Genomic DNA, 22389 nt, shown 5'->3' with positions numbered 1-22389 from the left:
TCACTTTTTGAGAGCCCAAGTTTAAGAATTTTACTTATCCTTATTAATATTTATCTTAACTTGGTCTAAAAATCTAGCCTACCAAGATCTTTTTAGTTGTAGCCTGTCAGTCATTTTTGAACTTAGGTATCCCATCTTCTCCATTGTATCAGCTGTCCTTCCCAGCTTTATGTCAAATGCTTATTTGATGAGCATGCGATCTATGCCTCTGTCCAAGTTACCACACAGGACCAAGAATAGATCCCTGATGCACCTCATTGTACTGTTAATGACTGCTCTTTGGAATCTAGTCACTCAACCAGTGGATCCCCCACCTACCCCTCCTGCCTCCAGTTGCACTGTCATCTAATTTATATCTCTCCATCTTTTCCACAGATGTAGGAATTGTATCAGAAGAAGCTTTTGCTATAACCTAAGGAAGCTATTTTCCCAGATCTACCTATCTAGTGACCCTGTCAAAAAAAAAAAAAAAAGTCAGTCTGGCATTAACCTCCTTCTTGCTCCTGAAGACATCTGCACCCTTTCTGTCTGCCATCTTCTTTTCTAGATATTCACTCTCTTTCCTAGTAAGTGCTAGAATTTTCTTGGGAACCAGTTAAGCTTCTTGGCTGCAGACCATTCCATTCTCTTTCCTTTAAAAAATGATATAATCAGGACCTTCAGCGTTCTTCATGTCTGCACTACCTCTCCCATTCTCAAAGACAACAAATGGTTGACTCTGCATTCACATCTGCCAGTTCTTTTAGTGCATTGGAATTTAGTTTTTCTGGACCTGATGGCTTGATTTCCTTCTTTTGGGGGTCAGCTCTTTATTAGCTTTTACTCTTCTGTCCCTTGCTATTCAAAGGTCATTTTTCTTGACAGAGAAAACAAGCAAAATAAGGGTGAAGTAGCTCAGCCTTCTCTGTAGTTGGTCATCAGCCTCAAGCCACAGTCTCTTCTTTGATCCTCTCCTTTTCCCTACTGTCACTTTTCTTCTTAAAGAAAAACAGTCCTTTTTGTTGTCCTTGACTTTTTTTTTAATCAACTTCAGATTGCTCTGAACTTTAACACTCTTGAGACTCTTAAAGCTATCTCATGTTCTTGTATTCATTCTCCTTTACTAAAGGACTTTGCTTCCATCTTTTGACTTTTTAAAATCTAAGTAGGGCAGTGAGTATTCTGTGCATCTACCTCATTCTCCTTAGACAACATGTTCTTTTCCTCTTAATGAGAATTGTTTTTCATTATGTCCTTAGAATTTTATCCTTGAGTTTCCCATCCCCCATGGGCTTGACTTTCTTTGTAAAATCTTGGTCTAGGGCTTCTATAGTCCTCATAGGAACCCTTTATAATGCTTTCTCTCTCCCACCTCTCTTTCCCCATCTAGGGTATGAGTCAGACCATGGCTAACTCTCCTTTCCATCTCAATGACAAATTCTAAGATAGTCATTTCCCTACAAGATTCCTGTTATTTCCTTCATACCAATCAAGTCTCCCTTCTTGGTAAGAATCATCTAGAAAAGAATATTCCTTTCTAGTTTGCCTACCTATCTAATGATTGTATTCTCCTTAAGGTAAATCAAGAAGTTACTTCCTGTTCTAATTTGGGGGGGAGAAGTAAATGTTCCTGCAAATGTCTGCCTAATTAAAGTCTACCATGACTGCTGTGTCATGTTTCTGTACCACACTTGAAATCTATAGCCCAGGCTTCTTCTAGATCTCCCCTCCTTGTTTGTGTTCAGGTATTAGTTATTATGTTATCATATAATCATATACATTTCATTTTTATATGTAAATGTATATTTATGTTATTACATAATACTGTTATATGATATTATTTGTCCAGATATTCTAAAGACAGTTCCTCTTTGATTTCTGCCTTGATCTTCACCGTGATCTTGTAGACCAGGCTTTTCCTCTGGTTCCTGGGTTTCTTCACAAGATTCTATCTATTTAATATACAATACCAATTTGTGCTGCCTTCTCCCATCTCTTTTTTATCTGGTTCCTTTTTAAAAGGGTATATTCTGTCAGTGCTATATTCTGATCATAGATCTTATCCTGTCAAGTCTCAGTGATAGTAATGAGATCAGATTTTCCTCCTTGCGTGAGAGGGAAATGCTTTTAGATTGTGGCATGTGTTAAATGATAAGGAGAAGATTAAGAATGCAGATATTCCAAGTATAATGACTCACTAGAGTCAGCTTGGGAGACTGGAAAAAAGCCAAAAGACCTAGGTTTTTTAATCCTTGCTGTATCATTTGCTAGAACCTCTCCTGGCCTCAGTTTCTTCATCTGTAAAATGACAAGAACAGTACATTACCTTCCTCACCAAAGTGGAATGGGGAGGAACATCAGCACCTACCTCTTAGGATTAGATGAGATAATAATTGTGAAGTGCTCGGTGTGGTGCCTGACACATTGTAAGCACTATATGAATGCTCACTGTTACTGTTATTACCACTATCATCATTATGAAAAGAGTTGTAAGGACCATGGATAGCTATAGAACCTGTGATTTCATTGGTATAAGAGAACTTTCAGGTGAAGGCACTCTCTCTGGTTGGAGGATCCTTGGGTTCTCAGTCCTTTTATTGAAGAAATTTGTTCTGTGAATTTGGATTCAGTCAGAGGGCCTCCCTTGAGGACTTAGAGGGCCACATTGGTCTTGAGGTTGCAGGTCCTCAGGATAACCAGTTTGACTTTGACTCAGTGAACTGAGTCTACTGCCAAATGGCCAGTGGTTTCCATTAAGTTTAGGGTAGGGGGCTGAGGTGGAAGTAGAAGAAGGTATGTGGTGTGTGTGTGTGTGTGTTTAAAAGTGAAATTTAACTGCCTTTTTTTTCACAGGACCTATACCATCTAAATATCTCCAAACCCTTGCAAAACAGAATTTTTCATTGCCAAGTAACTGGGAAGAGGGTCAGACTGTTGCTAATATATTTGTTGGCAGAAGAGACTTTTCCTTTGCAACCTAACTTAATAGTTGTATTTCTGAAGATTTTCTGGACTTTTGGTTCTGCTTAGGTGAAATGACAGGTTGTTGCTTAGGACATGGGCATATCTGGTTTTCTATCCAGTCTTCTAAGCCAGCTTTTAAAATCCTAATTAGTCTCTATGACTTTGCTCAGCCCTATGACATGACACCAGTCCCTGGCTGCTCTTTTGCTTCATCACAATACCTTTTGGTTTTGAAGGTGATAGTAATTTTCTGCTTTCCTAACAGGTGACATTCCAGGCTTGCAGTATATCTGAAGCCAGATACCTCTATGATCAGCTGGCTACTATTTGTCCAATTGTAGTAAGTAGAAAATAGATTTTCCTGAAATGCATTTCTTTGAGCGTACTGAACAGACTTTTCATGGACAAAACCACTGTCAGTGTGTTCTTTGTCTACTCATGGCCTCAGTCAAAAACTGGACTTGCATAAATCATGTAAGGCTATTAGATCTTTAGAGTTAATGGACTTTGGATAAGATAAGTTAAAATGGATTAGTGACACAAAGACATTTGTTGATGATGCCACCACTTTGCTTTGGAATTGTAACTTACTCCATTCTGACATTATCTTGCTCACTTCACTCCATCAGTTATAATAAATATTTCCTTTACAGGAAAGTGAATTCATTTGAATGAAAACAAAATTATAAGCTATGTCAGTCTGTCTTCTCTTTCAAGAATCTGAGAGACTTCGGGTCATTTGCAGGGATGGGGTACAAAGAATGAATTGAGAAGTCAGTCGATTTCAAGGGGGTTAGATAAGCACTAATATTGTCTTTTATCCTTGTTGACGAAAGAGCCGATTGCATGAGGCTTCTTAGGACTTAAGAAAAAGCCTATGAAACATTATCTGCAAAAGCTAATTTTTGTTTCTTTTTAGATGGCTTTGAGTGCTTCATCTCCTTTCTACCGAGGCTATATATCAGATATTGATTGTCGCTGGGGAGTAATATCTGCCTCTGTAGATGATAGAACTCGGGAGGAAAGAGGATTGGAGGTGTGAATGCTTTTTTTAATAGTCTATTTAAATTAAGCAGGTAAAATGGGGATATTGTTTCAAACAATATTCAAAACTTGTTTGACTTTTTCTATCTTGGGTAGCCAATGACAAGTGTCATGTCTTTTTACAGGTTAGAACCTTCTGTGCATCTTTGGGCTCTCTGATTTCAAAGTTGGCATTTGGCCCTAATGGGAGGGGAATGAAGGAATGTCACTAGTGTCCAAAGTTGGAGCATCCTTCCTTAGTGACAGCCACCAAAAAACACCCCAAATTGATTACGTTCTGATGGAAAGAAGGGAGGAGGGAGATGCTTTTCTAACCTCAATGACTTCATAAAACCTGTACTTGTCTTAGCTACCTGCTTAAGATACCAGTTTTTAACACATATTTATGCTCTTTATTCTACAATTCAGTGGTTGTGGGTTTTTTTTTTAACAAATGTCTTTATGATGACATACAGTCAGTGCTTTTGTGTGATGCTATTCACTTTAAGAAAAATGTAATTTCTTTTGAAGTCTTCACCATTATTATTTTTAAATACATTTTTATTTTGTTGAACATAGCTGATTACATTAAAAGAAACTTTTAATATTAATTTTTTTAAAATTGTGAGTTCTAAATTCTTTCCCACCCTCCCACGCCTCCCCGATCCCTTGAGAAGGCATGCACTATGACATTGATTACACGTCTCCACCGTTATTACTGATGAATGCTAGCACATAAAAGATTGTGAACTTTATGGCATGTTTATTAGCCTATAACATCATATGTTTAAATTAAGTATCCATCCAACTGAGTAGTGAGTTATTGTTTGTGCTAAATTCAGAAGTGTGTATGATTGTGGGCTTTTTTTGTTTTGAATTATGATTTGCATTGGAAGGTTGTCCTTGCTTCCAAAGTAGATGTTTTTTCCCTCCTGTGGTTTCATAAAAACAAAAGGGGTTTTGGAAGGTACTTTATGGTAAGCACTGCACTCACAGCACCCCAGAAAGCTATCATCTGCCATTATTTTTTTTCTTTAAAATTTCTGGAAGTTTTCATGACTTCCTTCAGAAATGTTTCTCAGCTTTTCATTTTGAGCTTTTCGTTTCTCTTAAGTTTTTTTAAAATTTAACTTAAATTTCCTTTTTACATTTTAAGTTCCAAACTCTTTCTCCCCTTCCCCCTGTCCAACCTCACAGTAGAGAAGCTAACATTTGACATAGATTAGATAGATAAGTCTGAATCTATATATACAAGGTAAATCCATACTAACTTCTGTTTATCATTTCTTTCTCTGGAGGTAGAGAGCATCTACCTTCATAGGTCCTTTGTTGTTGATTGGAGTATAATATGCATAATAACTTAATTGCTCACAATTGTTCTTCAAGCAATATTGCAGTGGTCCCTTAAATTTTAGCGTTGCCTTTTTCAGTGAGGGTATTTTAAAAGTTCTATTTATGTGGCATCATGTGTAATAAAACATATTCTGTTTTAGCCTCTGAAGAACAACAGCTATAGAATTAGCAAATCTCGATACGATTCGATAGACAGCTATCTCTCTAAATGTGGTGAAAAATACAATGATATTGATTTGACAAAAGATAAAGAAATCTATGAACGCCTCTTAAAGGAAGGTGAGTACCTGATCCTGGTATTCCAGTTTAATGCTCCATTTTTAGCTCTTCCAAACTCATTTTTGCCGTGTGTGCTGACTGGTTTTATTAGTAGTATGAAATCTACGGTAACCCTTTAAAGGTTCCTGGACTATGTCTCAAATACTGGGTATCTATGGAATCCTTTCAATATTTTTAGTAAGAATATTCTGAAATTTTTTTTACTCCGAATTTAATATTACTTCCCCTCAAGACAGAACTTTTTCATATATAAATTAGAGCAGAAAAAAGATCATATGTGAAACTATGAATTTCTGTTATGTATAGCTTGCTTTAAAAAAAAACACATATAATAAATTCAGTGTGGAACTCTCAAAGCTGTGCTTGTCTTGCGTTTCCCTAAAACATGTGTATTCTTTAGAGGTATATATCCAGATCTAGACCAGATGTACTCACAGGCTGAATGGATAATAGTCTGCCTGATATCATGTTAGATTTATAGAACAGGAAACAGAACTTAACCAATCTCAGCAAACAAAATTGAACGAGCTATAAATGAACTTCCAAAAGGGGGGGAAAGAACCAGAACCACATGAATTTCCAAGGAAATTCTATCAAACATTCAAAGAACAATTAACTACAATATTTCATAAACTTTTCAAAAATAGGAACAGAAAGGAACTTAGAAAATTCCTTCTGTGATACAAATATGATCTTGATACCTAAAGAGAATTGAAAACAGAAAGAAAACTATAAGCTAATATTCCTGATGAATATTCAACCTTCAAATAAAATGTCATCCAGAGTAGCACCATAGCAATTTCAAAAAAATTATGCACAATAACCAGGTTAGATTTATACCAGGAGTTCAGGGTTGGTCTAGTAATAAGAAGTATAAACATAATAGATCATATTAATAAAAAGAATTGGGAAAAAATCCTCATGATTATTTTAATAGATGCATAAAAACAATAAATTGTGTTTTCTTTTTGTAAACCAAAATGTAGAAGTTAAAAAAATAGAAGTAAATATACCTTTTCTTAATATGGCAAATAGTATCTCTCTAAAAAGAAGAGCTGGCACTCACTGTATGTCATGAGGATAACCTTAAGAGACCTTTCCAGTAGAACCAGGGCAAAATCAAGGGTGTCCATTATCACCACTATTATTTAATGTAATTCCGAAATGTTAGCTATGGCAGTAAAACATGCAAAAGAAAGTGAGGAAATAAGCGTAAGTAGAGAAGAAATAAAATTATTTATTGCAGATGATTTGATGGTTTATTTAGAGAACTAATTAAAAATTATTTAGAAACAATAACAGGCAGAGTTGCAGGATATGTCATTAATATTTCTGAATATTACCTATAAAACTCAGCAGGAAGAGGAATAAAGTCTACTCAAAATGACTATACACAGTGCATAAAATATTTGAGTCAGCCTACCAGGATATCCATGGAAATTATATGGATGTAACAATACCAAAGGGTACAGAGAGCACAAAATACTCTTGACAAAAATAGACCCAAATGTTTGGAAAAAGGTTAATTGCTCTTAGGTAAGATGAACCGATAGAATAAAAATAATAGCACTACCTAAATTAATTTACTTTTTCAAGGCCATACAAACGAAATTACCAAAGAATTACTTTAAAGAGCCAGAAAAAAAAATAGAATTCATCTGGAGGAACAAAAGGTCAAGAAGTTTAAATAAATATAATGGAAAATAAAGTGGGAAGGCAGGGAGCTAGCAGTACCAGTTCTCAAAACTATGTTATAAAGCAGTGAGCATCAAAAGAATAGTAGTTAATAGATAGTAGTTAAGAAATAGAGACTTCTCAGTGGAATAAAAACAGACAAACCTCGTTAGCCTCATTTTTGATAAGCCCAGAGAACCCCAGCTTCTAAAGTGAAAACTCACTCTTGGACTAAAACTGCTGAGAAAACTAGAAAACCCTTCGAAAGAAGGTAGATGCAGATGAGCATGTCACACTCTATACCGTGAACTTCAAATGGATACAGGACTTAGAGATGCAGAATCAGACAGACATTTTTGGCCATGGTCTGTGTGGGAAATGGTTTTGCTTGCTTACGTATATTGATTAAAAGGTATGTAAAGCTCCACCACCCTCCCTCACATCCTCCCCTGCTCCCCCCACCTCTACCTCCGACATGGGGTAGAATAAGGAGAAAGAATGAAGGGGTAGGACTCCCTTCAAAGAGGAGAAGAGAAGGAATCATAGACAAACAGAACAGCTTTGAAAGTTACAGGTCGAATTTATTCTGTAGAAATTCAGTTTTACATGCAGTCTCCATTTCTGCAATGTATATGGAAATGTTCATTTCCTTTGTTGCTTGTTCAGAAGATAAGGTCAAGAAAGCAAACCAACCCTGATATCAGAGGGAAAACCAGGACAAAGTAGAAACATGGAACAAAGTAGCTCTTTTCCAGATAGTTCGTCTACCAGAGTAGCTCTCCTCCACACTTGCAGAGTTGTCTCGTTCTCCAGCTAGGATGCTGGAACGTGCAAAGTCCTAACTCTGCCTGGAGTGAGCCGCATGTTCCCTTCTGCAGGTATTGACCCCCTCCTGGCCCAGCACATTGCCCACCTCTTTATCCGAGACCCGCTGACTTTGTTTGAGGAGAAGATCCACCTCGATGATGCCAATGAGTCTGACCACTTCGAGGTACCCTTCATTCTTCATGCGTTTTCTCAGTGCAGGCTTGTTTTCTCTGCGTGTGTTTGCTGTGAGATGGGAGATAGTAACAGCAGTCCACACTGCAGTGGCGACAGGCATTTGTAATTGGTTAACCAACGTAGAAGAGGCTAAGGAATGTGAAGTGTGAGATACCCTGATCAAGGTGCACCTGCACCACATTTACTAAATTCGTCATCTTACCACCCATCCAGTGTTTTCCATTATCCACACAACTCCTTAGCTAGTAACCAGTCATTCATACTTACCCTGACCGATCCAATCAGATACTCCACAGGGCAGTAATTTCAGGGATATAATGCAGCCTAACAGAACAGATTTTGTAATCAGTACTGATTAACATGCATATATGTGTAGTGGAGATACATACATACATACGCACATATAATATGTAGATATATACACATGATATATTGTGTATTAAGCTATTTTCACCTTGCATTTTAATCCAACCAGTATCAACCATTGACTGTGTATCAGGCACTAGAGACACAAAATGAAAAGCAATCTCTCCCCTCAAGGAGTTTATGTTCTACTGGGCAGGGTGGGGGGAGGGGGGGACAGTGCAGCATGTCAACAGGTAGACATAGACATGATTATTTAAGGAGAATGAGAACAATGATAACTATGGGCTCAGGAATTTATGTGAAGTGACCCTTGGAAAAAAACAAGGATTTAAAGAATGTTTGTAAAATGAATAACATCCAAATTTATCAACAGGGTTCCTTCCAATTCCTATCTTTTATATACCTATACATAGCTATACCTGGGGGGGGAGGGAGTGTGTAGATAGGTAGATAGTGTGTATGTGTGTGTGTATATACACACCTATATACACGTACGTACATACATAGAAACAAACGTGCTTGTTTTCAGTGCCTTTACATTGACCTGACAGTAGAAAATTTGTCATTGATCTGTTTGGATTAAAGTAGAGCTAAAAGGTCATTTTAGTGTACTTATCATGCAAAATGAATAATTGTGTTTCCTTCACAAATGGTTGACTGCATGTTCTGTTTGTCATGTGTTGATTCTTACAGAATATTCAGTCTACGAATTGGCAGACCATGAGATTTAAGCCTCCCCCTCCCAATTCAGATATTGGATGGAGAGTAGAATTCCGCCCCATGGAGGTAAGAATGTTACCAAGTTATGTCAGTGGGAGTTCAACACTTGAAAAATGTCCAGTAGTTAATTTTGGAGATGGAAGTAATTAAGTCAGTGAAAGATCAGAATAATTTTTTGACTCTAAAAGATCAGAGGTTCTTAACCTAAGGATTTTTAAAAAATAATGTTCATACCTATATTGCAACATAATTGATTTCCTTTGTAATCCTGTGGTTTTTGTATTTGCATTTAAAAGCATTATTCTGAGAAAGGCTCCAAGATGCTGTTTTAGATGGTCTTCAGATCACATGAGGTTTTTCAAGGAAATCTGATTGTAAATATTAACTCGGCCTCCCAGCCACAAAAGTACAGTGGTTTGCTAGAGCCCAGAATTAGGGGGTCAGACCTGAGATCCATCCTAACTCTGCTGCTTTCTCTGTGTGACTACAGGTTAGCCAGCTGTTCTCTGTGCCTCAGTTGTTGCTTTGTTTCTCATGTGGGGAGAATACAGTCTACCTCCTTATTAGGATAAAATGAAATGTCTTAGAGTGCTTTGAAAAAAATTAAAAGCACCATGCAAATGTGAGGTGGGATTGTGTGAGCTAGGATTATTTCAGAATGGCTATTAATCTGTATGCTTTTTTTTTAGACATTTATATTTGGATTTTATTAATTTAAGGTTTTAAATTAAATTAAATTAAAATAAGATTTTAAAACTTAGCAACATCTTATTGTCTAGGTTCAATTAACAGATTTTGAGAATTCTGCCTACGTGGTGTTTGTGGTCCTGCTCACCAGAGTAATCCTTTCATACAAGTTGGATTTTCTCATTCCTCTGTCCAAGGTAAGAGTAGATTTCTTGATACACTGATTGTAAACCTACATCCACCAAGTCTGAGGCTTCTTCAGTGCTTGGCAGTTTGCAAAATACATTATGAGAATTTATTAGAACTCCTTAGAAAGAAAGTGCTTTCCCTTCCTGAAAATATAATTCTCCTGACTGGTGCCTTCTCATCAGCATTTTGTGATCTGACACATCATTATCGAAAGATCTTTGAACAAGAAGTTTCTGACAAGTTTTTACATCAGCTTTTTGGAATGTCTTAGAGTCACATGAAACAAGCTACATTTGCTTTTTAAAAATATTCTTTATTATGCAGTATCTTTTATTCTTTTTTTAAACAAAATGTAAAACACTGAAATTCAGGAAATCTGATTGTTAATATTAATTAGGCCTGAGAGCCTAGATGGAAAGATGAGTGACATAGAGAGGGTATTAACCCTGTGAATTTTCCCTTTAAGAGGAATTTTATTTAGGGAGTTAGTTTATTTTTCAGTAGTTTATATTTAATAAACATGAAAAATATTTAGAAACACAAGACCACATGAATAAACACAAGTTAATGTTGCTCAAACTCTAGGTAAATGGAATCCTGACATCGGTGTCATATATATAGGAAATGTGACAATTTTCACAGTATATTAAATTGTATTCTAATATCTACAATGACTCTTGAAGGAAATTAATTTTATAGATGTAACACCTCTTTTTTAGGGTCAGAACTTTATTGAGGACTAGATACAGTTAAAAACTTCTGAGAGTAAATTTAAAAGTGGGAGGCATTAATGTGTGGTGAGTAGAAAGAACAGTGAGGGGTGGGAAGCAGCTGGTGGCACAGTGGATAGAGTACTGAGCCTGGAGTCAGGAAGACCTGAGTTCAAATCCAGACTCAGGCACTTACTGGCCCTCTGAACCTGGGCAAGTCACTTAAGCTCTCTTTGCCTCAGTTTGCTCAACTATAAAAGAAAAGTTGAAGATTATTTTAGCATCCACCTCCCAGGGTTGTTGTAAGCATCAAATCTGAAAATATTGCATAAGCACTTAGCACGTAGTAGGCACTTAATAAATGCTGTTTTCTTTCCACCCTTATGACTAACTCACTGTGTGTCCTCAATCAGGTCATTTCATCTCTTTATACTTTGGTTTCTTATAAAGTGAGACGGTTGAACTAGATGACCGCCACAGTACATACTAGCCCTGATGTTTTATGGATCTCTCCATTTAGAAGCAGGGCACATCATGACAGATTGAGGTGGGGATGATCAAGAAAACTTAGGTTCGCATCCCTCCTCTGACACACATTCAGGCTGTGTGTGATCCTGAGCAAGTCCTTCTAAGGAAACTCAAAGAGCTTAGGTTTCAGTGAAGGAGTTCCTTTTATATCTGATATCTCAGGTCCAGTCCCCATTCTGTACTGTGAGGTTAAAATTTCCTCCATTTGAGATTTGTGGGTCTGGGGTTTTCCCAGCTTTATTCATCATCCTTCTCAGATGAACAAATAATTTGTCAGCTCTGTCTCAACTTTGTGAGACAGTGAGCTGGTGGCAACCTTGTATTGAACTTTACCTGAGAGGGTTTATTATTGGTTCCATATGAGAAGGACTCTGACAATATATGTTTTTGTAGCATGGATCTCCAGAGGACCTTGTATGGCTGTAGTGTGTTTTTTCTCTTTTCAGAAGAATTTGGGGTAACAGGCATGTGCAAATCACCTAATGTATATTGGACACTAAAACTATATGTGTCATCTGTTGGATAAGCCAGAAAGCAAGAATAAAGGCAAAATGTCTTTCTTTTTGCATGCTTTTAAAATTTTATTTATTTTTAACATCCTTTTAAAAAAATTTTTGAATTTCAATTTCTCTCCCTCCAGCCCTTCCCCACCCATTTAGAAGGCAAGTAATATGATATCAATTTTGCATGTGAAATCATGCAAAACATTGCTGTATTAAAACCAAGTTGCCCCCCAAAAGACAAGAAAATACAGTGAAAAAATTTACATTTCAATTTGCACTCAGAGTTTATCAGTTCCCTTCCTGGAGGTCGATCGCATTTTTCATCATGAGTACCTTTGCTCATGACGTTGAGCAGAGTAGCCAAGCCTTTCATTCCAGTATCACTGTTCCTGTGCACAATGATCTCCTGTTTCTGCTCGCTTCACTTCGCATCAGTTCATGTAAGCTACATCAGGTTTTTCCTGAAACCATTCTGCTTCTCATTTGTTCTACCACAGCAGTATTCCATCACAATTACATATCACAGTTTGTTCAGCCATTCCTCAATTCCCAGTTCTTTGCTACCACAAAAAGAGCTACTATAAATATTTTTGTACATATAGGTCTTTCTCCTTTTTTTTTTTTTAATCTCTTTGGGGTACCCTTTGAGTCTAGTTCCAAATTGTTCTCCAGAATGGTGAGACCAGTTCACAGCTCCACCAATAGTGCATTAGTGTCCATACTTTTTCATATCCACCCCAGCACAAATGCAGATTTCCTAAGGAAGTCTTTAACTCTCAGCACCTAAGAAATAATGACTTTGCCTAATTTGATGACATTTTTAAAACTTACTATTCCTTTTCTCTTAGGTTGATGAAAACATGAAAGTGGCTCAGAAACGAGATGCTGTCTTACATGGGCTATTTTATTTCAGGAAAGATATTTGCAAAGGTTCAAAACCTCTTTCCAGTAAGTTTAGAGTTTTTTAGAGCCAGATTACAATAAAGATGAATTACTTAATTTTCTCCTCTCTATCCCTTTTCTTAGGTGGCACTGCTGTGGTCGATGGTTGTAGTACACCCCAGAATGGTACAGAGACAGACACCGAAGAATTCACACTGATGAGCATAGATACAATCATCAACGGGAAGGTAGAGTTGTTTGACTTGGTCACAAATTCTGTGTTGATCTAAGTTATTGAGAAGAAAAATAAAAGCCATGTGGTAACTTTTTTTCATAGGAAGGTGTTTTTCCTGGATTGATACCAATTCTGAACTCTTACCTGGAGAACATGGAAGTAGATGTGGACACAAGGTGCAGCATACTGAACTACTTGAAGCTAATAAAGAAGAGAGCCTCAGGTGCGCAGGATTTTCTTTTTCTTTCTTCTTTTTTCAGCTGTCATACTGCAGAAGGTCTTAGTAACAGTGTTGGGGGCTTTTTGTATTATCCATCTTATAAAATTAGTCTTGCCTGGAAATCTCAGACCCATTGCTATCTTTAAATAGGTTACTAACGTGTAGTATTAAATAACCTAAGCAGTCCCAACATATATTGTGTGAATTCAGTTGATTTTTTTTTCCTGTGAACATGCAGTGAACATGTAAATAAGAAATATGCTTTGGACTAACAAGCCAAGTAAGAAATGTTCCTCTTTTAGGATATATGATTATAAATTTTCCCACGTATTTTTCATGTTGTTAAATGGTAAGTCATGAAAGGTCATGTAGTAAACATCAGGGTTCTATTTGGGAAGAAAGTGTCCGCTTTTTTCTCTTCTCTTTCTTGGGTTAGGCCTACCTTCTCATTAAATCAGTCAGTAAGTATTTACTGAGCACTTACTGTGTGCCAGGCCAAGTGCTGGGAATATTAAAAAAATCCAAAGGCAGGCCTGTGTTCTCAGGGAGCTTGGGAAGACAACATGCAAACAGTTGTGTAGAAAGTAAGCTGTGTGCAGGATAAATAGGGAAAATTCACAGAGCAACGCCACTGAAATTAAGAGGGGTTGGGGAAGGCTTCCTGGAGAAGGTACGATTTTAATGGAGACTCAATGTGAGCCAGGAAAATCAATAGAGCAGGGGAGGGAGAGCATTCCCGGCATGGCCAAGAGATTGTCCTCACCGGGAGGCCAGCGTCACTAGGTGGAAAGGTAAATATTGGGGAGGGAGGTGAGGGGGCTAGCTTACAAAGGGCTTTGTATTTGCTCTTGGAGGCCTTAGGGAGCCCCTGGAATGTATTGAGTGAGGGGTACTGCCATGATTGGACCTGTTAGAGTCATATTCTCTTAGGCACAATTGGAGGAAATTCTCCCTCCTCCCCAGGACCTGATTTTAGAACTTGAGTGATGCTTCAGTCTATGCTAGGACCCAACCCCAGGCAATTTTCTTTTGCTCCCCAGCAGGGAATTAAGAACTGGACACACTGTAGTACGGGGTCAGATGAGTGTGAGTTCCAAGTGATCTGAACTTTGGGGTTACTGTCACTTATACTCTTGTTGATAGGTTTTTCCAAAGGGAAAAGATTTTGTGTTTTATGCCATATTAGCCTTTGAATTAAAAACAGACAAGTTGGATTACCCATGGAATGAGGCAAGCTCCCAGCCTCCAAATTCCCTAATTAAATGTGCATCTGATATTTAGTTCATCCTGCATTCCTCATATACATCTTCCTTGCCTTAGCACTTAAGAGTTGAACTCTGTTACCCATGCTGTAATAATAAGAGGGCATCATAGTGATGAGGGCCAGGTGAGAGTACGTCACTGTGCTGAGTTTCAGCCTCACCTGGAAAAATGCTGAGTACAGTAGCTCCTCATCCTTTCTGTAGCTACTAAAATTGTACATGAAGCTTCTGCCCCCGTTCATCTAACAACCCCCTGCCCTAACTCTTTGAAAAGTATAAATATCAATAGGTGTAGCTATCCTTACACCAGCTGTCCTCTTTCTCCTAGCTTCATCATGGTTACAACACTTTATGTTCTCCACCTACCTCCCTTGGTCAAAAATCAGCCATTTGAAAAAAAAAAAAAACCCAGACATTTCATTACAGCTATACACACCAAAGGATATCCTCAAGAGAAATATCCTAGCACACATAGAAGCAGACCTTTCATTTTTCTTTTGAAGAAAACTTTTCTCGTTTGCCTGGAGGTATGCTTTTCCCATGACAGCAGTAAAGGAAAAGAAGTTTTTATTGATCCTTTACTACATGCTAAGCACTGGAGATTGAGGCAGCGATCTCAAGGAGCTCACGTTCTACCTTGGGGAGGCAATACGTAAAGGAGAGTTTATGTTAATTCATGGCAGATGAAAATACCAGGTTGTATTAGTTCTGCAGGGAAAATAACAGAAGATATGGTAAGGCCTCAAGGACATTGGGGAGCAAAGGCTTCCCTACCAAGATGCTTGTCTCCCAAGAGGATAAAGGGCCCGAGGGTTAGAGCAGAGTGTCTGAGACACCTTTGGCAAAGGAAGGGTTGAACGGGTGTCAGCATCCAACTTAGTACTCCCTTTTTTAATAAAAGTAGTATCGATGCTTTTTGGTTTCATGACACATTTTGTCCTCAAGTGCCTTTTTCCCACTTCTTGGTCATACATTTAGAGCCAGAAGGAACCTTGGAGGTCACCCAGCTTATTTTATATACAAGGAGACTAAGACCCAGGGAGGTTAAGTAATAATTTGCCCAAGATCCCACAAATAGTAACCAGTCCCATGTGTGTTCTTAGGCCAAGATTAGTTTTATAGTATATCCAAATTTAGCTCTTCTTTAACGTTTTCCTTTGCCTTATAGTTATTGTGTATCTTTTTTTCTGCTTAGTTTGTTTGTCTGCATCAAATTCATATGTGTTCTATTACTTTAAAGTAAGTGTTGATACTTGGATCTAATTGGATCTAAAAGATCCCTTTCTGTGTAATTCCTCTTCTTTGTTTTCTGATCTTTTTCCAGGAGAACTGATGACAGCTGCTCGGTGGATGAGGGAGTTTGTGGCAAAGCACCCTGGTTACAAGCAGGACAGCGTCATCACTGATGAAATTAATTACAGCCTTCTTTGGGAATGTAACAAGATTGCAAATGAACTACGTGAGTGCCCAGAGTTGCTTGGCTCAGGGTTTAAGAAAGCAAAATACAGTGGAAGTAAGACTGGCACTTCCAGTTAGGGGTTTAGCTGCCTGTCCCCACCCCCCAAGAAAGCAGAACATCCGAGTTATGTCATTGAAAATTAGCTGCAGGACCGTGACCATTGGCATGGCGTGAAGACCAAAATGATGGCATTGTGCTCTCAGATGAGCCAGTGAGCCTGACATTCACTTAAAGGCTTCCCAAATGGATATAGAGTTTATATAGTATACGTGTACATAGTGAAATATTTTTATGATCAACAATGTATTTTAATAACATTATATCTAAAGTCTTTGTGAACTGGCTTGTACATTTTTTTTTTTTAAGAAAATCCTTACTCTGGGAGGAGCTGCTGTCCAAAACAGTTTTGTAAATGTAATGTACTGGTATCCATACAATATACATGCATTCCAGAGGTTGAGATGTTTACTGTATGTTTTGTTGTTCTAAAGAATCTACCTTGTTTAAAAAGAGAGCAAGAGAAAGAAATAAATTTCATCTTTAGGACCTGATTCACTGAAATTTCCCTTATGCCTCTGTAATGAAGTCCAGGCTTCCTCTTCTTAATTGGTTTTGAATCAGCTCTTTTGTTGGGCACATTAAATCATTTTTATAATTCCCAAAGGTTTTTACTTTGTAATCTTTGCTTTCCAGCACCTTACATACTACGCTTCTTTTTAAAGGGAATAGCCAAGCCAGGTGGCCACCATTGACCACCAAACTTTTGGGACTAAATAAAATCCCACTGTGGTCTAAATGGTATTTATAAAGGAACTCATCCACTTTTTTTTTAAGCTTGTCAATCATTAAAAGCTTCACAGATTGAAATTACATAGACAAAAGGGTATCAACTTGTTCTTTTCAGGTTAATAAGACTTCCTTTAAAAATTATCCTTAAGCTTTTTTCCCCCTTTTTCTGTAAATACTAAGAAGACTGGAATTTCAAGTTGGGGCTGCCAAATAATTCTGCACCTGAAAGGACTTGGATTTTTTTGTTCTGAGTGCCCATCGTCAGTTTTTCTTCCTAAAGATTTGCCAGTCAAATAAAGCATACAATACACCTGAAGAACTAGAATACGTCATTTTTCACAGGAGTTCTTGACTCTTGTCTCCTCCCTCTCCCATTCCAACCAGCCCCATTTTCCAGTAAGCATGTCAACAAAGCCTTGTCTTCTAAAAGCCATCTGCCCACATCTTAGCCAGGCAATCATACTGGGCGCTGCTTACTTTATAGAGGAAACTTCAAAGGGAATCATGGAATGAATGCACTAAGTTTGGGAATCAGGACCCTCCATGTGGAAGTGTAAATAACCCAGATTTTCAGGTGATTGTTAGTACTTACTAGTTTGTTGTGGGGATTTTTTAAAAAACATAGTTAAAATTCATAATGGCTTCTACAAATGACAGTGTATTGTAGAGGATGCAAATCTTAATACAAGCATAACTATTTAAGTCTGTAATGCTAATTTTAAAAGAAACTACCATGAAGCTACTCTGGTGAAGCTGTTTGTGTATAAATATTTGAATCTATGCTCTCTCCATAGGTGTCATGTAGAGGATTAACAAATCTCATTTTCTTTTGCAACTGACTTGTGCTAATCAGGTTGTAAATGACAAATAAGTTTGTGGTACAAAAAAAATAAAAGAATGGAATTTGCATCATGTCCTGTGGCTCTTTAAGTGACACTGAGAGTGACTCCTAGGACTTTGGATGAATCGTGCACTAGAAAAGGAAATGATCAGCGTTTTAAAAGCCGTTTCTCCAACAATGAGGAGAGGACTTCCATTTTACCTACTTTGTAAAAGGAAAATGTAGATGAAATGTTTAATGAAAATGGGAATTATTTGGGAAATTTTGGGACTAAATAAAAGCCCACTGTGGTCTAAATGGTATTTATAAAGGAACTCATCCACTTTTTTTTTTGCTATGTAAACTTTCACATGGAAATCTGTCAAATGTACAGAAATACAAAATGGAAGCAAAAAGTTATTATAGGCCTATGAGTTTTCATGATGTACATAAGCAGTCAACAAGTGTTTATTAAATACTTACTAGGGACAATTGGGCGGTAGAGTGTTGGGCTGGGAGTGGAAGTCTTAAATTCAAATCCAGCCTCAGATACTTACAAGGTATGTGACCCTGGACAAAACACCTAACTGCTAACCGCCTCAGTTTCCTCAGCTGTAAACTGGGGGTAATAAAGGACACCTACCTCCTTACATTGTAAGTGCTACGTAAATGTTTTGTGACTCAGTTGTTTCAGTCATGTCTGAGTCTTCATGACCCCATTTGGGGTTTTCTTGGCAAAGATAATGGAGTGCTTTGCCATTTCCTTCTCTAGCTCATTTTTCAAGGGGGAAACTGAGGCAAACAGGGTGAAGTGACTTGCCCAGGGTCACACAGCTAGCAAGTGTCTGAGGCCAGATTTGAACTCACTAAGATGAGTCTTTCTGCTTCCAAGCCCAGTATTCTATCCATTCAGTAGTGTACCACCTAACTCCCCCCCGTATAAATGTTAATCTCTCTTCTCCCCAGTTACACACACACACACACACACACACACACACACACACACACACACACGCACACGTGATGCTGAGCAGTCTTGAAGAGTGGTGTAGACCAGAAAAGGGAGTCAGCAGTGGTTGACTCATCTTTCTCAGTTGAGTAGGAGACAAGGGTGTCTATTTTTTGCAACAGGGGAGGAAGTGGTACGAGGGGAAGGGAGAGGGGACTGAGAGGAGGAGGTACAGGTTGTTGTACACAGCAGATGAGGGGAGTAACAGTCAACCAAGGATGATTTTTTTAAAATTCCCATATGGCTGTGGGGGCCCAAAAGAGATTAGGTGCATGGCTAGTGGATCTGGCCAGATGGGCCTCTTTCATGTGAGAGAGAGAGAGGGGAATAAAGGACTACTTAGCATGGCACTTCAGAATGGTTGCTAACCACATCCTACATCCTGTGTACTTACATACTGCTATAATAACTGTCAGGGCCTGCCTTTGTTGTGTGGGGATGGGGAGGAGTGGTCTGTTGTTACATACTGTGTTATCAGGAATTATTGATGTTCCACAAGGGTGAAACAGAAGGTGGAAGATGCCTCAGTCATCTGAGAGCAAGGGTAGGAGATGGAGTAGAGCTAGGTGGGGCAGTGAATGGAGACCTGAGTTCAAATGTGGATTTAGACATTTACGTGTGACCCCGGGCAGGTCACTTAACCTCCGTCTGCCTCAGTTTTCTCATCTGCAAAATAGAGATGATAGTAGCACTTACCTCCCAGGGTTGTTGTGAAAGTCAGATGAGATCATTGTACCTTTGCAAACATAAAGGGGCTAAGTATGATTGTTATAAGTGGAGCAAGGGGAAGGGCCAAGGAAAGGTTTACACTGGCATCCCACTCTCGATGTGGGAATGAGAATGACCAGGAACAAATCTGGGAGGATCACCAGTGAGTGTGGGATTTGAACTGTCTGGAAGGGAGAACATTGCAATGAGGAGGGTGTTACTGCAGCTCAGACCTTGGGATTTGGAGCTATGTGGCTTCCATAGAGGAGGTACTCCCAAGGCCAGTCTAGGGTAATAGGTCTAGGTTATAGAGAACAGGTCACTAACCATTCAAGTGACTAAAAAACTTGGATCTAGACTGTGGGTTTCATTTGTACTTCCGTTGGTAACTTTCTGTGTGACTTACAACAAGTCGCTTCATCTCCTCCAGCCTTCGTATTTCTCATCTGTAGAATGGGTTAGAGTGCAAAGATAGATGAGATTATTTATAATGTCCTTTCTAGCTCTAGAATTTTCAGTCTTCTATGAATCTGGTGGTGCAGTGGACAAAGTGCCAGGTCTGGAGTCAGGAAAACTCATCTTCCTGAGTTCAGATCTGACCTCAGACACCTTATAGCTACATGACCCTGGATAAGTCATTCAACTCTGTTTCCTCATCTGCAGAATGAACTGGAGAAGGAAATGGCAAACCATTCTAGTATCTTTGCCCCAAAATCCTCAAGTGGGGTTACACAGAGTCGGACACAATTGAGAAACGATTGAACAGAGAGGGAGTGAAGGGCTAGAAGCTGCTTCTAAGAGAGAGCATGAAAGTACCCAACAACCTGTACAATGATTTGTTTATATTCAGAGCAACGGAGCAAAATATTCCAGAGATGTGGGTTGAGAAGTAATGAAAATAGTTAACATTTACATAGCATTTGCTATATTCTAGGCACTATGCTAAGCACTTTATAATTACTATCTCATTTGATCCCCGCAGCCACCCTGGGAGGTAGGTACTATTTTTATCCCCATATTTTATTCCCATGGTGGGATTGAGGCATGCAGGGGTGAAGTGACTTGCCCAGGATCACATAAATGTCTCTGAGGCTGGTTTTGAACTCAGGGCTTCCTGATTCCTGGACCCACACTCTACCCACACTGTGCCACTTACTGACCCCAGTAAACAAGGGAAGCAAATTCTAGGAAAACTTGGGCACCTACAGCTTTGTCAAAATGGAGTTCGTTGGTTTAAAACAAAAACTTACCAGCTACTCGGACAGTAGTGGGGTATTGGATTTCCAGCACACAATCTTACTGAATCAGGATAATCAGCAGAAGCAGAAGGAAGTAAGAGCAGGACTTAGTTTTTTTGTGTGAACAAGTGACAGAGTTAACCAAAAAAACCTTGTAAGGATGTCTGTTAAAACAACAACAGTCATTTCTAAACATCACCTTTTGCGTACCAGGCACTGTGTAAAATGCTTTACAACTAGTATCTCATTTGTTCCACACCGCAGCAACCCTGGGAGGTAGGTGTTACTATTATCCCCATTTTACGGTTGAACTGAGGTGAACAGAGGTTGAGTGATTTGTCCAGGGTCATAAAGACAGGAGCTCAGGCCAGATTTTAATTCAATCTGCCTGACTTCGGGGCCTATCCACTTGGCCACTGAGGCCCTATCACCATTGCTATTTGATCTACTAGAGCTATGATTTTATTGCTATAGAGAACTTCCATAAGAGAGTTCCCTCTATTAATGTAGGTCAGTACCTTCTGTGCATTATATAGTCTTAGAGAGTTTCTAGAGCACTAAGAGTTGAAGTGACTTGTCTAAGGCCACACAGCCAGGATGTGTCAAAGGCAAGGCTTAAATTCGAATCTTCCTGGTTCTCTGTCAAATACACCAAGGTGCCTCTATTTATCTGATATAGTTCTAGAAATGCTTGATATACAGTAAGACAAGGAAAAGAAGTTGAGGGAATAAACACAGGCAAAAAAGAAAACAATTATCACTTACTGCAGCTATGATGATCTACTTAAGGAACCCTAAGAGATTCAACTAGAAATTAATTGAAAGGAAGTGAACAAGCGTTTATTAAGAGATTAGTACTACACAAAACTCTTTATAAATATCTCATTTGATCTTCACAATAATCTTACAAGACAGATGCTTCATTATACCCATCCTACAATCAAGAAAACTGAGGCAGACAGAAGTTGTGACTTGCCCGGAGTCACACAGTTGGAAAGTACTTGAGCCCTCATTTGAACTAAGGTCTTTCTAACTCAGAATGTAGCATTCTATCAACTGCACCACAAAATGCAAAGTAGCCGAATACAAGATAAAACCACATAACTAAAACTTCATTATGGGGATTAAATGAGGTCATGTATACAACACCTTTTGAAAACTATCTAAATGTCAGTAATGATGATAATAATAACTAGATCTCAGAGGCTAAGAAAGGCCAGACACTTTTTCCCTGTGATACTTCATTTATCAACTAAGACCTTACCCAATATTCAAAATTATTTTGTGTGTTAAGGAAAACATCATGTAATAGAATTCATAACAGGTGCTTTCACTTACTTCCTCCCTGACTCAGAAAAAGTAACTCATTTGGGTAAACAATTGAAACTTACTGTAAGTACTTCTGGAAAGACTCAAAAGTGAATCTTAGAGAAACCTAAGAATGTAAATGAAGCATAAGCCAAAACATGAACCAACACACACACACATCCCACAACCAAAACAAAATTAAACTAAACCACAAAATTTTCCAGAGACTCTGACTTTCCTTTGGTTTGCAGGATAAGTGTATTCACAACACATTTCAGATGTTTCATTACATTTCCTTTTAAGAAAAGCACAGATGCCTCCCAAAGGGCAAATTGTGTTCCCAAATTCCTCAGGGTGTAGAAGATTTGTTTTTATATGAGAAGGGGACTATCCTACGTTCTTTGGCATGATGAATCTTCTGCTTATTTGCTTAAGGAAGAGGAAAAGGAAATGAGAACCAGGGGAACCTCTAGGAGATGTCT

General features: G+C 38.3%; 1 protein-coding gene across 2 annotated transcripts in view; it reads left to right on the top strand.

Moving 5' to 3' along the window:
* The window catches only part of GCLC (glutamate-cysteine ligase catalytic subunit), a 73257-nt gene extending 55526 nt beyond the window's left edge, over positions 1 to 17731 (top strand). Inside the window, exons 7-16 of one of the 2 annotated variants that reach the window (XM_072642474.1) lie at positions 3209 to 3283; positions 3863 to 3979; positions 5460 to 5598; positions 8151 to 8263; positions 9334 to 9426; positions 10140 to 10244; positions 12826 to 12925; positions 13004 to 13107; positions 13197 to 13317; positions 15901 to 17731. In XM_072642474.1, the coding sequence (XP_072498575.1) occupies positions 3209 to 3283; positions 3863 to 3979; positions 5460 to 5598; positions 8151 to 8263; positions 9334 to 9426; positions 10140 to 10244; positions 12826 to 12925; positions 13004 to 13107; positions 13197 to 13317; positions 15901 to 16112 (1179 nt within the window). In that variant the 3' untranslated portion in view covers positions 16113 to 17731. The remainder of the gene's footprint in view (positions 1 to 3208; positions 3284 to 3862; positions 3980 to 5459; positions 5599 to 8150; positions 8264 to 9333; positions 9427 to 10139; positions 10245 to 12825; positions 12926 to 13003; positions 13108 to 13196; positions 13318 to 15900) is intronic. The other variant, XM_072642473.1, reaches the window with a different exon arrangement.
* Positions 17732 to 22389: the final 4658 nt, after the last annotated feature.

This window comes from Notamacropus eugenii, chromosome 2, assembly GCF_028372415.1.
Source record: "Notamacropus eugenii isolate mMacEug1 chromosome 2, mMacEug1.pri_v2, whole genome shotgun sequence".
Lineage (NCBI taxonomy): Eukaryota > Metazoa > Chordata > Mammalia > Diprotodontia > Macropodidae > Notamacropus > Notamacropus eugenii.
Note: the sequence above shows the minus strand (reverse complement) of the source record. Positions and strands in the feature narration are given on the sequence as shown.